This window comes from Papaver somniferum, chromosome 11 (assembly GCF_003573695.1).
Source record: "Papaver somniferum cultivar HN1 chromosome 11, ASM357369v1, whole genome shotgun sequence".
NCBI lineage: Eukaryota > Viridiplantae > Streptophyta > Magnoliopsida > Ranunculales > Papaveraceae > Papaver > Papaver somniferum.
Genome location: NC_039368.1, coordinates 82,391,540 through 82,413,289, shown reverse-complemented (window position 1 = coordinate 82,413,289; position 21,750 = coordinate 82,391,540). Strand labels below are relative to the sequence as shown.

The window sequence follows — 21,750 nt, the reverse complement described above, 5'->3', positions numbered from 1 at the left end:
CTGCCAGCCAAAAATAAAGCTCTTTATATTTTCTGAAACTGAGAGCAAAAATAAACTCTTCCATATAATTTTAAATCCTAACTGACAATGCATCACCAGTAATATGACGCGAAACTTTTATCAATAAATAAGAACAATAACCCACGACTACATTGACAATCAGAATTGACCAACCCATGAAATCATCAAAACAGCAATGGTTTGTGTTTATATGAGTTAATTACCTATCAGAATCCAAGAAGTTTTACAATATGTCGACAAACAAGGTTTGCTGTAGCTCATTGAGAAAATACCTACAAAAATTTTACTCCTTTCACCAAGTAACTTGGAAAAGAAGAGGAAAAGAACCTTCCTTCCATGCAACACGATTCTTCCTGCAATATCTCTAAAAGCTCACAAGAAAAATCTCCTGCGGCTCGTATCCATTTCCGGCTAACAATCAGCAAAACAAAAGCAAGGTCAGCAAACAAATTATATGGAAAAGGAGAGGAAAATTCATTCTATATCAAATAGGGGAACATAATACCTTGTGAACCCATTCGAATTCCCCTCCTTTAGTATCAAATGTTCCATGCTGTAAACTGACCAACTTTAGCGTGAAGCGCGGACCACATTCCTGCACGTTTTCGGAAGGATAATTTTAGCTAATATGTTAACGAGGACTCGGGTGAGAACTTCATAATAAATCAGTGATCCTGCCACCCTTTATGACGTATAAGAGTGTTGTAGGATGGACAAACAATTTCCTTCCACTTATACCACAGTTTCGATATAACATTTTATGTATTATTATATACTTGCTAAAAGTTTATTTTTCTATAAGTTACTTAATAAAAGGTATGAAACAAGTATTCTGCTCCTGAATTAGGTCTTATCACTGTTACCAAACTCAGATTGTTATGCAATAGGAAGGTAAAAGTTTGACCTGCAGGCGAGTAAACACTTTTCCAAGCTTCTTCTCCTTCTCTTCCTTGGCTTCTTTCTTTTTACTCTTCCCATCGAGAGGCTTGATTTCTTTCTGGTCAAAAATGTACCTAGTGCCGTGCAAAAAAAAATATTACCACCATGCAAACCAAATTTTACCAGTGTACCCTCAAGCAAAGTGTTGCACTCAGAGAAAACGTAACCATATAAAGACAAACCTGTGGTGTCGAAAGAAAATGAAATCACGCTGATTGTGGAAAGTCACAACCCTTCTTCCTCGAAAATTAGGATCTTGAGGGAAGAGTGATTGTATCATCCTAAACAGAATATATCGAGAGAGAAAAAAAAATTAGGAGACAGGTATATGTGTGGAATTCAGATCTAAGCAAAACTAAATGTTATACTGGGTAAGAGCTGTACCTCCCAACACGGTGTCCCAAACGTGTCGTGAAATTAGTCATCACAAGTTCAGGCATGTGACGAGTTGGATTACCATGATTCTGCCGTATCAAATAGATGTCGTTAGGACATAAAGTTGCATTCATGGTTTAATTATCGAAATCAATGTCTGTCTGTATGTGAGTGGACATACAGGAATATCAACCACATATACTTCCTGCATTGGAGTTTAAAACTTTCCCAAGGAAGCAATGAGCCAGGGATGCATGGGCGTAATCCTAAATAGAAATACCTTAATATCCTTGCGCAAGACTAGACTGGAGAGCTTAAAATGTGCAGTTGGTCCATCAGGTAAGCCAATAATGAGAAGAGCATCTACATTGAAAAAAATTAAAAATGTTCATGAACTAACGTCTGAACAGAATCCTGCAATAAACATTAAACCATAACGAAGACTAGGTACAAAACATTAAACAGAATTCAATAACCGAGAGTGCAGTCTAGGAATAAATGGCAACCCACAAAAATTTGCTTACCTGGCTCCCTTCGGTTAGTGTGGACAACCATTATAGACGTGAATTCTTTTTTATTTGCATATTTAACAATCTGCAGAACAAAGAAAAGTGTGCAATGTAAAAACTATTGCTCACAGATCAATTGGCAACAATGTCAAAAACATAAAAATGAGATCACCTTTTTCAAGTCATAGGTTCCTCTCTTGAAATAATGAGCATTTGGAATCACTGTGAGTAGTTCCGAAATGAAAGCTGGTCCTCTCTGCAAATAAAATAAAAGAAGACCATCAAATACCGTGTTGTGAACATAACATTTAAGCCAGACCAAGTGTGTCAGTATCAAGGAAACATACAGTAGAGTTGTAACGACACGTGGTGATCAAGATTTTTGGTGTAAATTCTCGTTTCAGAATCCCACTGAACTCATCCGCATCATTCCCAGCAAATAACTGCACAGGGACAACAATACCACCGCTTAGAAAAACTAAACAGCATCTATTTTACTCATAATGACTGGAAAATATCCCTATGACTACGTTCTGTGTTAAACACAAACAAACGGTTCCAAAACTCAAGATGGAAACTTGAAAAGAGATTAATAAACAAACCTCTTCATCGTCAGGCCTACAAATGGTTTCATCAGGCACCCTTTGGTTTTCAATAGTATGTGGAACTGGTCTAGGAGGTAGCTGCAAATTACAAAACTTGTATGAGTAAAAAATCCAAACCCCCCAAATGCTGAAGACAACCAATACTCTAAAATAACACCTCAAATCCAACTTAAAAGCCATTTTCCTACAGATACCAACAGGTAAATAAATATATGAAAACGAATGAAAGGTAATTTCACCTCTTCTCCTAGGTCCATAGCTTTCTTTTCCTTAGCTTCACGATCCTTTTGCTTCTTTCGTTTAGCAAGTTTCTTTTCATGCTTGATTTTGGAATGAACAGCAGCTCTCTTGTCCTTATTCTTTATTGTAGATGGTAATACCTGACTTTTCTTATTACTCGAAGGGTTTACTTCTCTTTCTTCTTCAGCAGCAGCAGATTCTCCTTCATCCCTCTTTCTCTTCCCACCCATTTTCAATTCTCTCATGATTAAATACTGGAATACATAATAAGATGAACAATTTGCTAATAAGTCATAATAAATAAAAATATTAAAACACAACTGAAATCCAATCAATTAGGGTTTTTCAATCACCAGCTCGAGAGATATGACAGAGAGAGAAAGACAATTGAAAACACAATTGAAATCCAATAAATTAGGGTTTTTCAATCACCAGCTCGAGAGATTACCTTTCACTGAGTGCTTGGTGTGGTGGTGCTCTAGTGCCAGTGGCGGTGGTGCACTGGTTGCGGTGTAGCGACGGAGATTGAGAAAGAGGGGGTTTTGGTGTTCGCAGCGGAGATTTTAGGACTGAGTTGAGAGAGAAAGGTTTTAGTTTTTAGGTTATCTGTCTCATGGGTTGGGCTTCAGTTTTTGGGCATTTTTAAACTAAAAGTTCCATCACCGTTAGGGATAACGGCCGAGGGAATGAATAGTGCAACTTTGCAGAGGGCACTTTTTAAAGTAGAAATTGACGTTTAATCCCAAAGTTACTGGGCTTTGGACGCTTTAGTCCTCTCATTTCAGGCCCGGTACTCTCTAGTTCAAAAAAGCCCCGTCTCAAACAATTTAACCCAAATATGGACGAGTTAGTCCAAAATTGTGACCGATCCCGATTTTCCTGTATTTCCAATATCCCGTAACTACCCTTGAGACGATTCCATACATAAAACGAGGATTTGAAATCGAAAATTTCAGATCTCAAACATGATTTCAAAACAGGGAGCCGGACAGAGAAGAAATTCGTAGGCGATTTAACAGTTTCAGAGAGAAATTTGGTTGCGATTCAACTTCAGATTACTGGTAAAGTGTAGTTGCGGGATTATTTTTGGACTAGAGATTTGAATTCACGTCAGATTTCAGAGATAGATCGATCCAGAATTCAACTTTACAAGTAAGATTTAACAGTTTCATAGAGGTTATGTTGGATTTCACGAATTTCTGATATTTAACGGAATTCAAATTCAGGTTCTGTCTTTGCTTCATCGTTGAATCTCTTTTCTGATATTTAGTTTTTTTTTTTGATTTTATCAGTTGATGATATGAATTCAATCTGTTACATCTTATTGTTTGTATGTTATTGATTTGATTTTTGGTGTATTTTAGCTTTTGATTTTCGGGGAATGATTTTGATTACTGTTTTTTGGTGTTTGGTGTTATGATGCATGATATGAAATCGAACTGATATTAGATCATATGCTTTTGGTTTATTCAATTATGTGTTCTAATAAGATTCTGAAGCTTTTATTATATCTTCGATTAATCGATGGAGTAGTTTTGATTTGAAGTTTGCTGTTATTTGATTTTTTCCTTCGGTTAAATGTGTACTTTCCTGTACACTCTTCAACTTTTAGGTTATGCAAATCTGAAACTATTATTATATCTTTTGTTATATGTAGGTGTATCAAATATGTCTGAGAAGTTTGTTCATGCTGTTTTGAATCATGGTGAACATTCTTCTGCTTTTCGTGTTAATACTTTAATCACCGTTGATGAATTGAAGCATTTTGCCTGTAAGCAGTGGAGGTCTTTGTCCCCTTTGAGTATACGTTTTTCCTATATGGATACTAATAAAGTAGTTTTTATACAAGGTGACATACAACTTCAAGGTTTAGTTGCTCTTGTTATTCAGATGAACAATAAAGATTTCTATTTGAATGTTGATGTGATTCCGAAGCATACTGGTTGTAGCACTAGTTCAAGGTCTTTGTCTCGTTCTAATTCTGGTTGTAGCAGTAGTTCTGGTGCTAGTACTTCAAACTCTTGTGTAAGTGAAAGTCCTAAGCTTGTAAGGGTGGTCGATCATGACGCGGACAAGGACAAGCCTCTCATTATCGATAAATGGCGTTATGTTTTTGACAATATTGGTAGAGAATTTGTGGGTGGTGTTAAAGCTGTAAGGATTGTTGTTGATCAATACAAGATGTGTACTGGTTACAAGATTCTTATTCTTAAAAACGACAAGACTCGTTTTACTGCGAAGTGCGAAGAAGATGATTGTGGTTGGAGGATTCACTTTGGGCCTGTGAATGGTGACATTTCTCGGTTTGTGCTGAAAGATTCTAACGTTATTCACAGGTTAGTGGTGTTCACTTGTTTTTTTTATCCATTTTATTGATTTTTAGGTTTTAATATGTAGACTTGTTTTAGGTGTACATTGTGGTGCACATTACTTGTTGTAGGCTTTTTGGTGGCACTTGTGGTGTAAATTTCATATTCTTTCTTGGTCTGTGCTTTCTTTTTGCATGTGTTGTTGTTTTTGAGATTTTATTAAGTGTACAATGTGGTGCACATTACTTATTCCAGATTTGTTTTTTGTAGCTGTGGTGTTGGTTTGAGGTTGAAGAGTCATGTGGTGACAACCAAGTAAGTTAAGCATTTGATCGTTGATAGTATACAGGGTGATCCCACTTTAAAACCCAAACAGATCATGTCACTCTTTAAGAAGACTTATGGGTCCAATATTAAGTATCACCATGCCCGTAGAGGGAAAGAAGTTGTATTTGAAGATCAATATGGTGATGACGAGAAGTCATATAGGTATTTAAATTGGTATGTGAAAGCCATTTAGCAAACTAATCCTGATAGCTTTGTGAAACTTGAAGTTGATGAATAATCTGGAATATTTAAGCGGATTTTCATTTGTTTCGGTTCTTGCAAGCATAGCTATAGGTATCTCAGGCCCATGATTTACTAGGACGCTACTTTCCTCATTGGTAGATTCAGGGGTCCTTTCATGGATGCAATATGTGTCAATGGAAATGATGGTTTTTACCCATACGCCTTTGCTATTGTTTTATCTGAAAACAAAGACAATTGGTTTTGGTTTCTGGATAATCTTCAACAAGTGGTCGATGATCGTCCGATTGTTTTCCTTAGTGATCGTCACGAAGGACTTCTGCAGGGCATTCCAAGAGCATTTCCTGGTTCATATCACAACTATTGCTTTTACCACATCAAGTGCAATCTCCCTATTGGAAAAGGTGATGTGAATTACAATGCCGTTATTGATTTTTTTTACAAAGCTGCTTACTCTTACACAGCAGCGAACTTTGAAGAAGCTTTGCGGGGCATGCATGCAATTGGTTGTGTACATGTTGCTAATTATCTCAGGACCATTCCAAAGGAGAAATGGGCAAATGCATTTTTCCCTGTATGCAGATATGCTGCTCACTCTTCATCTATTGTCGAGTCATTCAATAACTGGATTATTGAGTTCAAAAAGATGCCTGTTTTTGCTCTTCTCGATGCGACACGGTGAGTTTTATGTTTAGTGTTTCATTCATTTATTTTTTACTGTCGCACACATGGATTTGCTTGATGTGTACATACTTGTACACATGTATATCTGTGATTCTTCAACTGTGTGTACATTGTTGTACACATGTTTTATCGGTATTTATTTTATATCATGTTTTGATTTTATGTTTTGTGTTTTTATTATCTTAGTTTGAAGGTTATGCAGATGAATTCTAAGAGAAGGGTAGAAGGTTTTGAAAATTTTAACACTAGGCTCACTCATGTATACGAGGATTTACTAAACGAGAACATCAACATTGGTCGTACTTGGACTGTTGTTGAGTCTATGGAAATATTGTATGAAGTCAGGTCTCCCCGTACTCATTCTGTAGATCTGTTGGAGAGAACTTGTACGTGTCACAGGTGGCAAGTAAATGGTTTTCCCTGCACACATGCTTGTGCTGCCATTCAATCTACAAGGGAGGACATCTATTCATTTGTTGAGCCATACTTCACCACTGAATGGTATAACAGGACATACCAAGAGATCATCTTGCCAATCCCCAATTATGACAAGCCGCAGTTTTATGATCCTAGTGATATGATTATTGTTCTTATTCCTGTGCCTCCACCCGGTAGACGAAGAGAACAGCGTTTCAAGAAGTCTTTGGAGAAGCAAAAGAGGCCTATGATGTGCATAAAGTGCTTCACTCTTGGTCACCACAACAGAGCTACCTGCCCCATGCCTTGATGCTTTTTATTATGTTTGATATGTTTGAAAGATTCTATGTTTTTTGGTTTTTACTTTTGGTAATGTCTTTTCATTTTTCTATTCATGGATAATTATTGTCAGGATCTGTGTACCATTATGTACACCTTCATGTGCACTTCACTTTTCTTACCTGTCTTTTTACATGTGTAGTTACACCTTGCTGTACAATGGATGCTACTAGTTTATTTTGTTTAGTAATATTCATTTTTTTTAGTTCTAATGCAGTAATTAGTTTTTATTTTTGTTGTTCAATGATTGGTACTAGGTTATTACTTTTTCTATTTTATGTTTCTGTTAGTACATGTGTATCATTATGTACACCTTCCTGTACCATTGCCTGTCAGATTTTCTACTCTGTCAGAAACTGTGCACAATCATGTACACCTTAATATTTCCTAACCTGTAATACATACTTTAATACTCACACAAGTCTATTTTCAAAACATCAATATTGAAACTAATAAAAAACATTAATTTAAGGTCTTTATAATAGTGACAAGTCTTAAACAGAAAGTTGAAAACTTAAATTTGTCTGAAGATTAAAAATGTTTAGAAGAAATTCAGAAAGTGATGTTGAATGAAGATTAAAAACTCTTCTTCCTCTTCAATGGTTGCTTTCCTGTAGTCTTGCGCCACTGATTATGCTCCTCGTCCTTCGTTATATCCCACACCTTTTCATACCATCCGACTTTTGTCAACATCTTGGCCACCAATTTTGATTTCATTTGCTGACAAATGTCTTCGACCCTCTGCTGACCTTTTTCCATACCTTTTGTTGTCTTCATACTTCGTTTCATAAAGTAACAAGTATATATTCGACAGTCCGGATTGATTCCTTGTGAAGGGCATGTCATGATGTTTAATTCGTGATCTTCTATAGGTGGGTGACCCTTCAATGCTCTCTTCTTATTGAGTTCCACTTGTACCACATCTGCTAGTTTCTTTGCATCGTCTTTATATGACTGCTCATTTTCTGAGTGTAACGAGTTATACCATTTCCATTCCTTAGCTTCGAAATCAAAATTCAAAAGCGACCAGTGCAATCCCTTCCTCGTTTGATCTGTAGAATGATTGATATGGATTACAAGAACTTCCATATTCTCAGGCATGTCTCGCATGAAATCAACCACAAGATTTTGCACCTCGCTGGTGACATTATACTTTACATAGTACTGCAATTAATAATTTGTTAGAAAACAAAATTAATTAGGCTCACCTTAATCAGAAAACTAACAAGCATGTACACTACTACAGAAAACTAACAAATCAAACATTGTAGGCCTGAAAATAGACCGTATATCCATGTATGATATACGGGTGTACACCTATGTACACACCTATATAAATCTAACAATCAAGAATTAGCAGACCATGTGTCAATCATAGATGCATATTAGTGTACATCTATGTACATAGCTAAATAAATTTAACAATCAACACTTAACATACCTTGTGTCAATCATATATTCATATTGGTGTATATCAATGTACACAGCTAAAGAAATCTAAAAACACATAGAACATGCCATGTCAATTAGGTGTACAACTATGTACACAATATTAAAGTAACTATATATGACATTTCTTATTTGTTTTGAGAAACTTACACATGCAGTAGGACTCATAATTTCACAGCTCAGGTACTTTTTGTCATCTGGATGACGAATGTTATCTCTGACAAGTGCTCTTCTACGTCGATGGATGTAGAACTGGAGTACCTCTTGGTCCATATATTTGTTGAACATCAGTTCATGAAGTACTCTTCCAACAATCAAAATATATTTCTTGATTGTTGGATCATCCAGTCTTGTTAGTTGCCAAGCTACAGAGTTGCGGAAACATAAAGGAAATGTTAACATGGTGTATAAAGTTTTGCACATAATTTTTTTTATAAGATTCAATCATGGTGTTTTGTGAACTTACTCCATGCTTGCATAGTCGAAGAATTTTTGTACCCTTTTTTTGTCCTGTCCTGGTTGCATAGCATGGTATAGTGGTGATAGACGAACATCTGGCAATGGATTGTGAGGACGATATACATCTCCCTTTCTCTTTATTGGGGCAGGATAGCCTGGTTCTTGTCCCACTTTGATCCCCTTGCCTTTTGGATCTGCTTTTATCACAACTCGTTTGGTTTTACCCTCGGCAGTGAATTCAGGATCTAGCTTTCTTTTTTCATTTCTCTTTTGTGGTGTCGTGGACAACTTTCCAGAGGCTTGTGTCTTCAACATCTCTTCTTCCTTCATCCTCCGTGCTCTTGTCCTCACTGGAGTGGTTTTCTCTTCTTCTACCTCTTGGCTGCTAAAAAATTCACTAGGATTTTGTTTAATGATCCTTTCTCGTACATCTTCATTGGATAATGATTTTTGCGACGACTCTTCTTTTGGATCTTCTTGGCTCAATAATGCAAAGCTTAGACAATCGTGGCGGATCAGGGTTGCCATCTTTTCCTTCACTTCAGATGGTGCCGTTCTGTAACAACCTTTTTCAAGCTTTACGAATACAGTTTCAGACTAGTTATCTAGAAGGTCCTCAATTGATGTATAAGTCTCATTCTGTGATTCTTCTCCTTGTGTGAGTAAAAGGACTTCTTTAGGATCCAATTGACATATGGCTTCAGCTGCAATTATAGTAGCTTCATCAATTTCAGTTGTTCGAGTGTCATCCATCACATTCTGGTCATCAAGGTTCACTTGGTCTTGTTTATCTTCATTGATTACACTTGTCTTTGGCATAGAAGTACTGAAAAATGAAATTTTTATGACAATTTTCAATGGTGTACAGAGTTTTACACCAATGTACAGGTATGTACACAAATTCAGAAGAAGTCATAAAGGTGTACATCCTTGTACACACATACTGAAAACAAAATAAAATAAAATATATAAGCTGAGATCATTTTCTTTATACCTTTGCTTGTTAGCAGCTTCACACCCAGCTACTTTGTCAATTTCATCAGTTTGAGCATTGTGCTGGTCATTAAGGTTCATATGCTCTTCTTGACCTTCAGGGATTTCAACTTCCTTTGGCAGAAGAGTGCTGAAAAAAATGCAATTTTTTTAGAAAATGAGAAATCACTAAGGTGTACATATTGGTACACATATATAGAAAATGAGAAGAAATGCGAGCTACACATATACCTCGGCTTGTTACCAGTTTCAGCCTCAACTCCTTTGCTTGTTCCATCCTTGCCATCATCTTCTTCATTTGCCTCATTGGTCTTTGGGGAAGGAGTGCTAAAAAGATTCAAGTTTTGAGAAAAGGTATTAGCTTTCACACACTGGTGTACGACTATGTACACACATAAAAAAAATGACTTGCAAATTTAAAAAAAAAGTGATGTTGTACCTTTGCTTTTCAGGAGTTTCAGACGGAACTTTATTCCTTTCAGATTCAGTTCCATGCTCGTCATCACCACCTTTGCTACCCTCTTTGTCATTGTCATGATCATGCATATCACCACCCTTACTACCCTCCTTGTCATTGTCATCACCATCACCATCATCATTATCATCATCATTATGATCATGCATATCGTCATCTTCATTATGCTCCTCCTTGTCATTGTCATCACCATCATCACCATATTCCTTGTGCTCCTCCTCATCATCATCATCCTCCTCCTCATCATCCTCATCCTCTCAATCTCATCATCTTCCTTGTGCTCCTCCCCATCATCCTCATACTCATCCTCCTCCTCCTCCTCCTCAATCTCCTCATCCTCCTCAGTTTCAAGCCGTATTTCCTTTGCACATTTAAAGATTTCATGCAAAGTGTAATTACGGAATTCATTAGCTTCTCTTTCTGTCAAGCTCATTAGACCAACTTCATTAACTTTTAGTCTTTTCTCTTCAATGAAACTAAGAAGCCTTTCTTTCCTATCCAGAACTTCAGTAAGCTCCTCATCCAACTTCTTTCTTCGCATATCTGAAATACGCAGCTTTTCTTTCACGGCATCTATGTTATTTTCTTGTTTCTACCTCCGGTACTCATCCAAAAGCAATCGTTCTTCATCAGTATAAGCCTTCACCCATCCTGGTTGCATCTGAAAACATGCCAAAGTATCAACATTGATCACAGGTGTACAATTTTTTACACATGTTGTAAGAGTGTACATTGTTGTACACAAGACAAATTTCTTAAAATCTATCAACGATGTACAATCTTGTACACCTTTTAAAGGTGTATATCAATGTACATATACTATTCTAAGAAAGTTTTTTGAGATACCTTTTTCATGGCATCATTCAGGTCTTTCTCGATTGTATTACTGACGTCGCTGATGATCCACCTAAGAATCCTTGGCACACCTTCCTCATTGCTTGGCTTCATGATTTTGTTGTGTTCAGCAAACCAATGTTGCATTAACAAATAGGTGAATAGTTGGAAATGTAAGAGAAAGGAACAAACACCATGAACAGAATTATTTAAAATGGTGAATGGATATATCAGGTGTACAACTGTGAACTCACCAACAGATAAAGCACACAACCATTAACTTTAAGTGGTGAATCCTGATGTTTCTTAATGCTCGCCATGAGATACTCATGTATATGAACTGTCCAGCAAGTTCTCTTCATCCTATCCAAAGACTCAAAAAAGTGTGCAAACTGGTTCATGCTAATCATACTTCCGTTTTCCTGGGTAAAAAAGACCGTGATACACAATTACGTAGTAAACAACACCACTAAGTCTTCAGCATTTCTTTAAATCTCCATTTTCGACTTTGGTTTTAGCTTCATGATACGTACGATTTCCTCCTCCACATCTTTTTTTCCCAGCTCAGTTCGTTTCTTAAGAGTCAATCTGTTTATCAGCGGACCGTATTTATTTTCAGCTGCAGTTTTTACATCTTCCCCTTTTTCAACTTCCATTGGCACCATCTTAATCCCATAAAATAGAAACAAATCCTCAGGTTCACTCTTTACTGCCACTTGCTTTTTCTTCTTGGTAGTATCAAACATGAAATAATGCCCCCCCGAGTCACAAATTTCATGGCGGTACTGTCTCACAATTTTCAGAATTGAGTTTGGGTTCTTAGTCCATATATCATCTATCTTTTTACTTGTATGTTTCTCATCTTTCCGGTTTTCTTTTTTGTGGACAAAAATATCTACAACAGGCTAGAATGGTCCTTCTTTTTGCTTCTCTAGTTGATAATTGGTGAACCATACTTTTTCTCCTCTTTTTGTTTCATCTTCCTCAAGGTTTCTATTCACAAAGTCACTGAAGGCATGAAAACTTGACCTATATGGTTTGTTGGTATCTAAGAAAATGAACCAAGAAGAATAATACATTCATTATATTCATACAAGTACAAATCATATCACCGTACGCATAAATAGGACCATATCATACAGGTGTATAGTTGTGTACACTCCTAAAGAAAACTAACTAAAGCAACATTTGTTCCCACACAACATGCCATAAATCAATGTGCGTGTACAAATCTTTACACTCATACATAAATCTATCAAAAACAGCTTTAAAACACACACAACAGGCAAAATAAAGGTGAAATAGCATGTTGGTGCAAAGATGTGTACACCAGCACAAAAAACGATGGGATAATATGTTGAGAACATACACATTAGTCCATATGAATATGAAACAGCATATTGGTGCAAAGATATGTACACCAGTAAATACAAGTGACGACACAACAGGTTAACAACACACACAACAGGCCATATGAAGGTGAAATAGCATGCTGATGCAAAGGTGTGTACACTGGTAAACACAAGTGACGGCACAACACACACATTAGGCCATATGAATTTGAAATAGCATGCTGGTGTACAAACCAGTACAGTGCTACAGAAACATCTTTAAAACAGACAGAACATGACATGAATCACTGCAACAGCATTGTGGTGTACTAGTATGTACATACCAGCAACAATTCCAATAAAAATTGCTAAAAAAACAGAGAGAACTGGACATGAATCACTGCAACAACATGGCGGTGTACAGATCTATACACACCAACAACAATTCCCACAAAAATTGCTCAAAAACAAGATAGAACTAGACATGAATCACTGCAACATGGCGGTGTACAGATTTGTACACATGTACAAGAAATTGCATAAAAATTGCTCAAAAATAGACAGAACTAGACTTGAATTGTTACCTTTTTTTGAGATAACAGATGTTGAAGGCTTTGAAGACTTTGGAGGCTTTGAAGACTTTGGAGGCTTTGGAGGATTTGAAGGCTTTGATTTCTTATTAGCTGGTGATGTTTTTGAAGTTTCTGGTACTGAAATTGATGTTGAATCTTCTAATGATCTCTTCAATCTCGTTTTTGGTCCTGTTGATTTCCGAATCTCTTCTGCAGCAACTGATGGAGTTGGGGGTGAAATTGGTGTTGAATCTTTTAATGCTGACTTTGATCTCGTTCTTGGTGATGTTGATTTTTGAATTTATTCTACCGCAACTGATGGAATTTCTTCTTCAATTGATGTTGAATCTTCCACTGTTGGTGGTGCGTTTTTCTTTGAAGCTACTTTTTTTTCCTTTCAACATGATGTTACTGATTGTTCAACCATCTAGTTGTTTTGATTAGTAAGATGTTAGAGTTTTTGATTGAAAGTTTCTGTGAATTGAAAATTTTCTAGGGTTCAAAATGTTGAGGTATGAGTATTTTTGATTTTTTTTCTTCTGCTATTCAGTCTTCAAAAGAAAAAGAATGAATAAATGATTTGTCTGTTACGCCGTTTAATTCAGTTTTTAATTCAGTTTTTAATTCAGTTTTTTTTCCAAGCTACGTGTCACAACTACGTTTATGGTGTCAGTTACAAAACTGTATCCATTCGCTGCACGTGTGTTTTATTAAAAGCGTGCGAAGGATAGCAGCATCTTTATACATTTTTTGGACTAAGCTGTTCCTAGTTGGATCAGAGTGGACTAATCTGTTCTTTTTTGTGCGGTTTTGGACTAAACTGTTTTTTACCCCTTTTCAAGCATCTGATTCTTGAGGCCGGTTCCTATAGGGATGGCTAACCCACCCATATGCCATGCCAGATGGCCTGGTAAATGGCATGGCAAGCTAGCCACGACATTGTGGGAAATAAGTTAAGCTATTGAGTCTCAACCGACCGGTCGAGACTACACTGCTAGCGGCTTCAACTCGATCGCCCGATCGAGTTTGCAACGGTAGTGATTTAAACTCGACTTCCTGCGGTCGTGCTCTACAGTGTATAAATACCATAATCCCCAGTGTTTATTCACAAAGAAAAATTCTTTCCTTCTCTAGAGAGCAAACCAAAGCTATTTTTTGCTTAAAAATGAGTAGTTCCAAAAAAAATAGACAAAAAAAAACAGGTAAGACAAAGGAAAATTTGTTGCAATTAGTGACATTGTATGGGTCCAGGATAAAGAAAAAGAGTTCGCAAATGTTAGGCAACTAGTTGGACCTCGTGTATTACCTACGCATTTATCTAACCATCCCGAGCGAGTTGGTTTACCTAAACTAAGAGGTCGGTGGTCTGAGATAACCGAAGTGTTTGAGTTCCTCCCCGAAGCTGTTCTAGAATCCTTGTGATGATATCTTTGGCAGCGTTTATATTTCATGAAAGGCAAAAACCATAGGACTCAAGTTGTACGAGTTATAGTAGAACGTTGGTGGAACACTGGAAATACGTTCTTTTCCAAGGATTTCGAGTGTGGTAAGTTCTATTTTTCCATTCAATAATTTAATTTTTAGTTCAGAAACAAATTTCAATTTTTGGAGATTCAATTTTTTAGTTTGATTCAAATTTTAGTTATACATACAAACTTTAATTTTATTTCCATGTAGTTTTTAGGGTTCACACTGTTAGATTTGTACACGTTGACGGGAATAAAATGTGAGGGTCAAATAGTACAATTTAACTATCAGAAGGAAGATGTACTTCCCTTGTAATCAAATGATATTGAATGAAATCCAGAATCCAGACTATTACACTCATATAGATTAAGAGCGTCTAGTTTGAAGGTTTTTTTGAACTGTTATGCTGCCAAGGGGATACACAGAGTTGGAGATTATCCTGAGCTTGAACGTGTTTTTGTGTTGGAGTCATGATGTGATGAGGTCACCCTCGTGACAGCTTCTATAAGGGTGCACCTTATATTTGTTTGATATTATATCAAAGATTAGTTGGTATCCCAAGAGAACATTTAAGAAATAAATGTATTTTTATCTTTTTTTTATTTATTTTTATAATTACATCCCTATATTTTATTGTATTGGCTTCTTATTGTCCTTCAAACTCATTTGTAATTTTTAATGGGAATATGAATCCTTAACTTCACTTTTTTCTATAAATTTTTTACTACATATAATTGTTCTACCCATAATCAATCACTTGTAGGACTGGATCTAGAGAAAAGTAATCTCAATGTTGTTGTAAATCTTCTAGGTATGTAGTTTAAAAGCTGGAGCTTCTTCTACTGTTCTTTGTTTAGGATTTTAGTCATTCACGGTAAGGATGATGGGAATATCGTGTTAGTTGTATACATCGTTTGTTCTCTCAAAGCTAGTGAAAGTGCCAAGATATCATTATAGTAAGTGACAGTATTTTATGATGTCTTAGAAAGTGGTACTATCTTTTGAGATGATACCGTCGTTCGGTATGTACTTTACAGTTGCAAGTTATTCTTCATTGTGCACAATAATCAATATCCTCATGATACTTCATGAAGACCTTTTTTCTTGGTTCAAACTCCATCAATTTAAGCGACAAATCAATGTCAAAATAAACTTAGCTTATAAGATCAACTAAATTAAATAAATCAAATAGTACTCACATAAATTAAGTTGGTTTTAATTTAAAAAAAAAATCACATAAATCGATCAAATCTCAAACCCAATCTGAGGGATTTTTTCCCCATAATTTGATTTGCTAGAAGGATTAAAAAATAAATAAAATTAAATATATAAAGAAGAAAAATGAAGAAAAAAATAACAAAAAGATATTTATTTCTTAAATATTTTCTCGGATGAAAATTAGTCCATGATATATCATCCAACGGATATAAGGCGCACCCTGATCAGAGCTGTCATGAGGGTGACCTCGTCACAGCACGAGTCTGTTGTGTTATGGTTGTTAGGCCAAGTTTTTTTCCCCAATGTTAGCTCAGTGATATTAATTGGTTTTCTCGACTCTTTAGAAGATTTAACTAAAGCGCCAAATTATGATTGGGATTCTGCAAATCTAGCTTCTCGGTGAATGCTCGAGTAAGGATAAAGATAGCTTGAATGGATTTTGGGTCGTATTGGAGGTAAGAACCACAATCCCTTTCTATTATTTGATTCATTATCGGGTTAATTGTTATAAACTGGTGGTGAATGTACTAACACAACAATGTTCGTCAATATTATTTTTCAATGTTGGTGGTATACTTACTTTAAGGTCTGCAAACCTGATCTTCATGAAACACGATTAATTTTTCCAATCATGTACAAGTACAAAGATGATAATTTGATTGGTCAAATTAATGATGGTCAAAATGTCGTTGATGTTCAGGATGCAACAACTATGTAGAACTATTATCAACATTAGGTCAATGTCGTATACTTCTATTGACAAGTACCATGAACCAATAGCACAATCCATGCTAATGTTAATCCTTAAGCGACGTGTGTTTTTCGGTCCTATTACGGGTCATGGTATTTGGTACTACGGAGAAAGACATATGTTTCATCTACAAGGAAAAAAAGTAAAAGCAATCAACCCATTTCCAACTTCAATAATTTCACAAGATGATTGGTTGGCGTTAATAATTTCCAACTTCAATAATTTAGTTCTGTTAGAACATTGCTCGGTCGAACTCGCAAGCGTTGATATCTCAAGCTTGTTTCTCAAGTTTAGTTGCCAAAACTATAAGTCTTGATTTCTAGTCTATTTATAGCTAAGTCTCGGACTAGGATAGTAAGTGCAGTTGAGCTCTAGACTCCATGGCGTTCATCATGCAAAGACGAAGAAATACTCAAGGAACTTGTGGAAATTCATCGACTAAAAGATATGTGGATACTTGAACTTATCTATCACTTAAAATTCTATATACTCTATCTCCTATCTTGAGACAAAAGTCGCATTCTTATATAGACTTCGATTATACACATTTGTTATTTTGAGATGAGTTTATGTCTCTTATATGTTTCTTGAAATATGTGTTGGTAAGCTTTCTCTTTGGCCAAGTTCATCTTTACTCGTGACGAAAGTCATGTTGATTATTTCAATATCTTGAAAATCGCTTTGATGAAAAATAGTTTGTGTATAACAACTATATAACATCCTCTAAGAATGTTTCAATGATTGAAATAAGAGTTTAGAAAAAGTAACCATCTTTGGATATAATCATAGTGTCTTTTTCACATTTGTGTAAAAATCCAAAACCGGGAACCCAAAGTATGCGTACCCGTATGCGTACTGGCGGTTGTTGGAATCTGGGTAAGTATGCGTACCCGTACGCATACTAGCGGAAAGTTCCCGTCCGTGAATTTTTGCTGGAGTTTGAAAGTGAAAAATAAAATCAATCCGGTTACTTAAGTACGTGTACCCATATGGAATAAAAAGTGAGGGTGAAATAGTATAATTCAACCAATTAAAGTGGATATCAGAAGGAAGATGAAAACAATTACTTCCCTTGTACTCAAACGATACTGAAGGAAAGCCTGAATCCAGACAGTTACACTCATTTGAATTAAGAGTGTCTGGGTTGAAGGCTTTTTTGAGCCGTTACCATGGCAAGGGGTACAAAGAGCTGAAGATTATCCCGAGCTTGAACGTATTTGTGTATTATAGATGTTAGGTCAAGTTTTTTTCCCCAATGGTAGCTCAGTGACATTAATTGGTTTTCTGGACTCTTTAGAAGATTTAACTAAAGCGCCAAATTATGATTGGGGTTCTGCAATTTTAGCTGAGCTATACTTATGTTTCGGTGATTGCTCATGTAATAAGACAGATAGCTTTAATGTATTTTGGGTCATATATGAAGTAAGAACCACAATCCCTTTCTATTTATTAGATTTATCATCGAGTTGTCAAACTGATGGTGAATGTACTAATAACACATCAATTTTCATCAATGTTAATTTTTAGTATTGGTGGTATACTTACTTTAAGGTCGGCGAACCTGAAAGTACAAAGCTGATAATTGGATTGGTCAGATTAATGATGGTCAAAATGTTGTTGTTGTTCAGAGGATGAAACAACTGTGCAGAACTAGTATCAACAGTACACCAATATCGTATACAGAAATTGATGAGTTCCATGAACCAACGGCACAAGCCATATATGCTACAGTTAAGCCTTAGGTGACTTGTGTTTTACAGTCCAATTAGTGGTCATGGTATTTGGTACTACGAAGAAAGACATATTTTTCAGTTACAAGGAATAAAGCAATCAATCTGTTTTCAACTTCAATAATTTCACATGATGATTGGATAAAGTTGATAAATTGTAAGGACCCTCAAGCTCGTCAATGATATTAGACTAGTCAAGAGACGTATTAGCCGATAATAACTCGACTAGTTTAACACAAACGTTAATTAATAGGAATTAATCTAACAACGATCTAGCTACCAAACTAGTACTGTTGAATAGGTCTCGGAAATTTATGTGAAATGGACTACTCGAACATGTCATTCGGACACCGGACGAAGAAGATATCATTAGATTAATATGAAGGGCATAATGGTTATTTTGCCTTGGACCGACTTGGGCTGCCCGTATCCAAATGTTGGGTGTAGAGGAAATTGTGGTCGGCCTTATCTTCAACTGAGAAGATAAACTCAATTCTTTTCTTATTCTTCTCAATTCTTCTTCTTTCTTCTTCTGTTTCTTCTCTTCCCTTGTTCTTTTCCTCTGCGAGCGATTGAGAGTCTGTTTGAGAGATATTAAAGGTTTTTGTTTGAGAAAGAGAGAGAGAGAGAGAGAGAGAGAGAGACTCGTTGAGATGGAGTAGATGGAGTAGAAGATGTCACTGAAGAGATGGGAGCGGTGTTGATGTTTATCAAACCGATTTAGGGTTCTGAGATGAATTCGAAGATGGAATTAAGTAATTAATCGGGGGTTCTGTGTGTTGGAAGCAAAGAAGATAAATTAGAGTTTGATTCTCAAACTCCGGAGAAGAATTGAAGAATCTAGGGTCCTTGAGTTAACTGAATCTTAGAAGATGAAATTGAGGTTTTAAAGGAAAAATTAGAGATAGGTTTGGATGATTGAGAGGATTATAGTGGAGTTGTAGGTGAAATCTTAATCTTAGATGATGAAATTGGTGCTGACATTGATTGAAGTCTGGAAGGCGAGAAAAAGGTAAATTGAATTGGGTTTTTTTATTTTGATTATTAAGATTGTGTGAATTTGATTATGAAGTTAAGAATTAAAGATTGAGTTTTGTTGTAACTTATGGTATTGTGAACTGTTGGTGTTGAAGTTGATTGGGATAAACTAAGTGAGGGTTGTTTAAGTCTGAGATTGTGAAGGATTGGGTTTGTGCTAGTTGTAGTTATTATAGGAAAGTTGTTAGTGGAGAACAATAAGAGTTAAGAGTTTATTATTGAACTGAGTAGATACAAACAGTGGCGAATGAATTGTGCTGGTGCAGAATAAGAGTCTTATGGAGGGACATATCCATTGTTTTGTGAATTGAAGGGGTTGCAGAATGGTGGTAGTGATGCTGGTGTTATAGCTTATGGGGTTGGCAGTGATGTTGGAGTTCAAGGGATGTGAATGAACCGTGGTTGAGATAGTATTGGTGTGAATATGATGAGTTAAGTATTGCAGAATCTTATAAGGAAAATGTTACAGTTGAAGTTTTTCATGGATGGTTGGAGTTAATAATGGAACTGGTTTTGATTCAGTTTGGTAATTGTGCAGTTGAATGTGTTAATTTGTCAGAAGTAGAGGTTATTATAATGTGCAGTTTGGTAGTTATTATAGAACTTGTGGTTGCAGGTGCAAGTGAAATAAGATAGAGATGATATGAAGTTATAGAAGTGGATGTGCAGTGTTATTTGTTGTTGTTGTTGAACTGCAAGCTAGTAGTTGGTAGTGTTATTGTTGTTGGAACTTGAGTGTACTTGTGAGATGTTTGAACTGAAGTTGATTGTAATGCTGTTATAGCAGTGGCTTTAGTGAAAGCCTGCAACTGCAGATCTAGATAAGCTTAACTACAATTGTTTTGATTTATGGAATTCTGTTAGTTTGAATAGTTTGTATAAAATGAATAGAATCGGGTTGGTTAAGATTATGAAGCTGTATTTGAGTTTTTTGCCTATGCAATGGCCTGCTAGTCATCCCAGTCAGCTCAGCTGACTTAGTGTATCTGACTGAGTTAGCTCAGTTACCAAACCTGACTCAGTAAATCTTGACTGAGTTAAATCCTTTGACTAAGTTGACCACTTGACCATGGACTTGACCTGGACTTAGATGTTGCCTGTTAGTTGACTACTTCTGACCAAACATTGACCAGCTAGACTAGGCCTTGAATTATTAGACTAGTTTAGTAGACTTGGGCTTAGTACCATGTATTCCTAGGTTGATATTTTGGACCCCTTATGGTCTGAATTAACCTTTTACTTCTTCTACAAAGTTGTGGATATTCATAAAACTTAACTAAGGGACTATAGAACCAACCTAATTGAATTAGTAGACCTGAGATATGCTAAAGATGGATAATGAAAATGTGTAAAACCATAAATGGTCTTAGAACCATTAAAGTAGTTCACTTAGCCTATAAATTAGAGAATTGTATGAAATTATGTTATGAGCCTTGTGTGAGCCTTTTGGCTAAAGTCTTAGAGTTCTTGTATGATTAACAGTTAGTTATTAACAACGATCGATTCAAAGGATGAACCAGTGGATCGTGGATCTCGAGGTAGGCATGGCTTGTCATAAAAAGAGGTGGGAATTTATATTTAACTCTTTTGTGATTGTTGTTGTTTTCTTTTACAGAAGTTTATGTTTAATAAACTCGTGCATTGTCTGATTTTGCTTTTCATGCATCGTTTAACTTTGAATTACGAAAGTTCTGTTATTTGTTTTAATATTTCCATTGCTTGGAAAGGAATTGTAATGCTTTGTTTGTCTTTATTGATTGTTTGGGAAATGAACATTATCATCTGAGGTATATAGAATATGTTCCTTCATTTTGGTGTGTAAGGAATTGGTCGACACCAACATTGATGTGTAAGGAATTGGTCGACATCAATGTATAATATTAGATGTGTAAGGAATTGGTCGACATCTAATATATTTCATTGTCAATGTATACAATTGAATGTGTAAGGAATTGGTCTACATCCAATAATTCATTGTTTTGAAGAAGGAGTTAGTTCCATATACCATGACAGTTTATTTTTGTGAATTGGTTGTGTTTTAGTGTTTTGGGAAAACATGAATTGTTTTCAAATCATTTCAATGATTACTTGAAAGTTAAATGTTATTTTCCTACTGGGCACCCCTTTTAGGGATGATGTGCTCACCCATTCCCACTTTCAGTTTCAGAGACAGATCAAAGTTGCGCAGCGAAAGCTTCGAGGAGTTGAGTCCATTATTGGTTAACTTATGATAAGTTCATTATGTTGTTTATTCAATTTGTAAACTAAATGACTATTTTATATGTATTATTTGAGAGGAGTTCTTGTATATGTATATATTTCAGAGCGAGGCTAGTATTGAGTTAAGTTTTGTCGCAGATTTCTTAGTTGAATCTTTAAGTAAATGATTCAGATTCTTAGTGCCTCTTTATTTAGTTAATCTCTTGGATTAGTAAGTTGCTATCTTTGGAGGCGCTACATAAATAAT

General features: G+C 35.9%; 2 protein-coding genes across 2 annotated transcripts; both read right to left on the bottom strand.

Moving 5' to 3' along the window:
• Positions 1 to 39: 39 nt before the first annotated feature.
• Positions 40 to 3,289, bottom strand: LOC113320871 (ribosome production factor 1-like). Its single transcript, XM_026568764.1, has 12 exons — positions 3,138 to 3,289; positions 2,689 to 2,943; positions 2,447 to 2,527; positions 2,192 to 2,287; positions 2,017 to 2,100; positions 1,860 to 1,929; positions 1,616 to 1,698; positions 1,345 to 1,424; positions 1,143 to 1,241; positions 926 to 1,034; positions 527 to 616; positions 40 to 432 (listed from the first exon to the last, which is right to left on the bottom strand). The coding sequence occupies exons 2-12, from the start codon at positions 2,932 to 2,934 to the stop codon at positions 394 to 396; spliced, it is 1,077 nt and encodes a 358-aa protein (XP_026424549.1). The 5' UTR covers positions 2,935 to 2,943; positions 3,138 to 3,289; the 3' UTR covers positions 40 to 393.
• Positions 3,290 to 8,877: 5,588 nt separating this feature from the next.
• On the bottom strand, positions 8,878 to 10,883 carry LOC113324686 (uncharacterized protein DDB_G0286299-like). The gene is made up of 6 exons (XM_026572983.1): positions 10,645 to 10,883; positions 10,307 to 10,426; positions 10,099 to 10,194; positions 9,869 to 9,997; positions 9,473 to 9,700; positions 8,878 to 9,256 (listed from the first exon to the last, which is right to left on the bottom strand). Exons 1-6 carry the CDS (start codon positions 10,881 to 10,883, stop codon positions 8,878 to 8,880), a joined length of 1,191 nt encoding a protein of 396 aa, XP_026428768.1.
• Between the last annotated feature and the right edge of the window lie 10,867 nt (positions 10,884 to 21,750).

Coding starts and splice junctions, on each gene's coding strand:
- LOC113320871 (XM_026568764.1), bottom strand. CDS start 2,934: ATGAGAGAATTGAAAATGGGTGGGAAGAGAAAGAGGGATGAAGGAGAA. Junction 617..925: donor AAGTGTTTACTCGCCTGCAG/GTCAAACTTTTA, acceptor GAAAACGTGCAG/GAATGTGGTCCGCGCTTCAC. Junction 433..526: donor AATTCGAATGGGTTCACAAG/GTATTATGTTCC, acceptor GCTGATTGTTAG/CCGGAAATGGATACGAGCCG.
- LOC113324686 (XM_026572983.1), bottom strand. CDS start 10,883: ATGCGAAGAAAGAAGTTGGATGAGGAGCTTACTGAAGTTCTGGATAGG. Junction 9,701..9,868: donor GAAGCTGCTAACAAGCAAAG/GTATAAAGAAAA, acceptor TTCATTTTTCAG/TACTTCTATGCCAAAGACAA. Junction 9,257..9,472: donor GAGGACCTTCTAGATAACTA/GTCTGAAACTGT, acceptor ATTTTTTAGCAG/CCAAGAGGTAGAAGAAGAGA.